Source organism: Eimeria mitis, genomic scaffold (assembly GCF_000499745.2).
Source record: "Eimeria mitis Houghton genomic scaffold, Emh_scaff6587, whole genome shotgun sequence".
Lineage (NCBI taxonomy): Eukaryota > Apicomplexa > Conoidasida > Eucoccidiorida > Eimeriidae > Eimeria > Eimeria mitis.
Genome location: NW_013574728.1, coordinates 1145 through 1976, shown reverse-complemented (window position 1 = coordinate 1976; position 832 = coordinate 1145). Strand labels below are relative to the sequence as shown.

General features: G+C 58.4%; 1 protein-coding gene across 1 annotated transcript in view; it reads left to right on the top strand.

Moving 5' to 3' along the window:
* The window catches only part of EMH_0088190 (uncharacterized protein), a gene marked incomplete at both ends in the record, with an annotated part of 1547 nt that overhangs the window by 455 nt on the left and 260 nt on the right, over positions 1-832 (top strand). Inside the window, 2 exons of the mRNA XM_013501259.1 lie at positions 99-261; positions 501-653. Of these exons, the coding sequence (XP_013356713.1) occupies positions 99-261; positions 501-653 (316 nt within the window). The remainder of the gene's footprint in view (positions 1-98; positions 262-500; positions 654-832) is intronic.

Below are 832 nucleotides of genomic sequence, written 5' to 3'. Positions count from 1 at the left end.
GGGTTTAGAGTTTAGGGTTTAGGGTTTAGAGTTTAGGGTTTAGGGTTTAGGGTTTAGGGTTTCTGTGTGTGTATGGATGTGTATGGGTGTGTGTGCAGCAGCAGCAGCAGCAGCAGCACGTGGGCGAACTGCAGCGCAGCAGCAGCAGCAGCAGCAAAGCGGGGGGAGGCCTTTTGTGTGCCGCGGGATCTGCAGTCATCGGCGGTAGTTGCTGCTGCTGAAGGAGAAGAACTCTTCACGAGAGTGCATGCAAGGGCTAAGGTAAACTGCTGCTGCTGCTGTTGCTGCTGCTGCTGTTGCTGCTGCTGCTGCTGCTGCTGCTGTTGTTGTTACTCTTGCTGCTGCTGCTGCTGTTGTTACTCTTGCTGCTGCTGCTGCTGCTGCTGCTGCCGTTGAGGAAAAACTGGGGGGAGTTTGCAGCTGCTGTAACAGTGTTAAGCTCTGCATTGTTGCTGCTGCTGCTGCTGCTTCTGCTGCTGCTGCTGCTGCTGCTGCTGCAGGCTGACGCAGCAGACGCTGCTGCTGCACTAGCAGCAATAGGTGTGGGCTCTTCGCGGCAGTCTTCGGGGCGGCTGCGGGCTCAGGGCAAGAGAAGCTTCGAGGCTCTCTCTCCTGCTGCTCTATACAGGCTGCTGCAGGCTGGGGATCAAGAGGTATGCTGCTGCTGCTGCTGCTGCTGCTGCTGCTGCTACTGCTGCTGCTGCTGCTGGTGCTGTGGATGCTGCTGTGGGGGCTCCTGCTGCTGCTGCGGGGACGCAGCAGACGGGGGTTGCACCCTGGGCAGCACGGGCGACGGTTACTATTACATTTGCTGCTGCTGCTGCTGCTACTT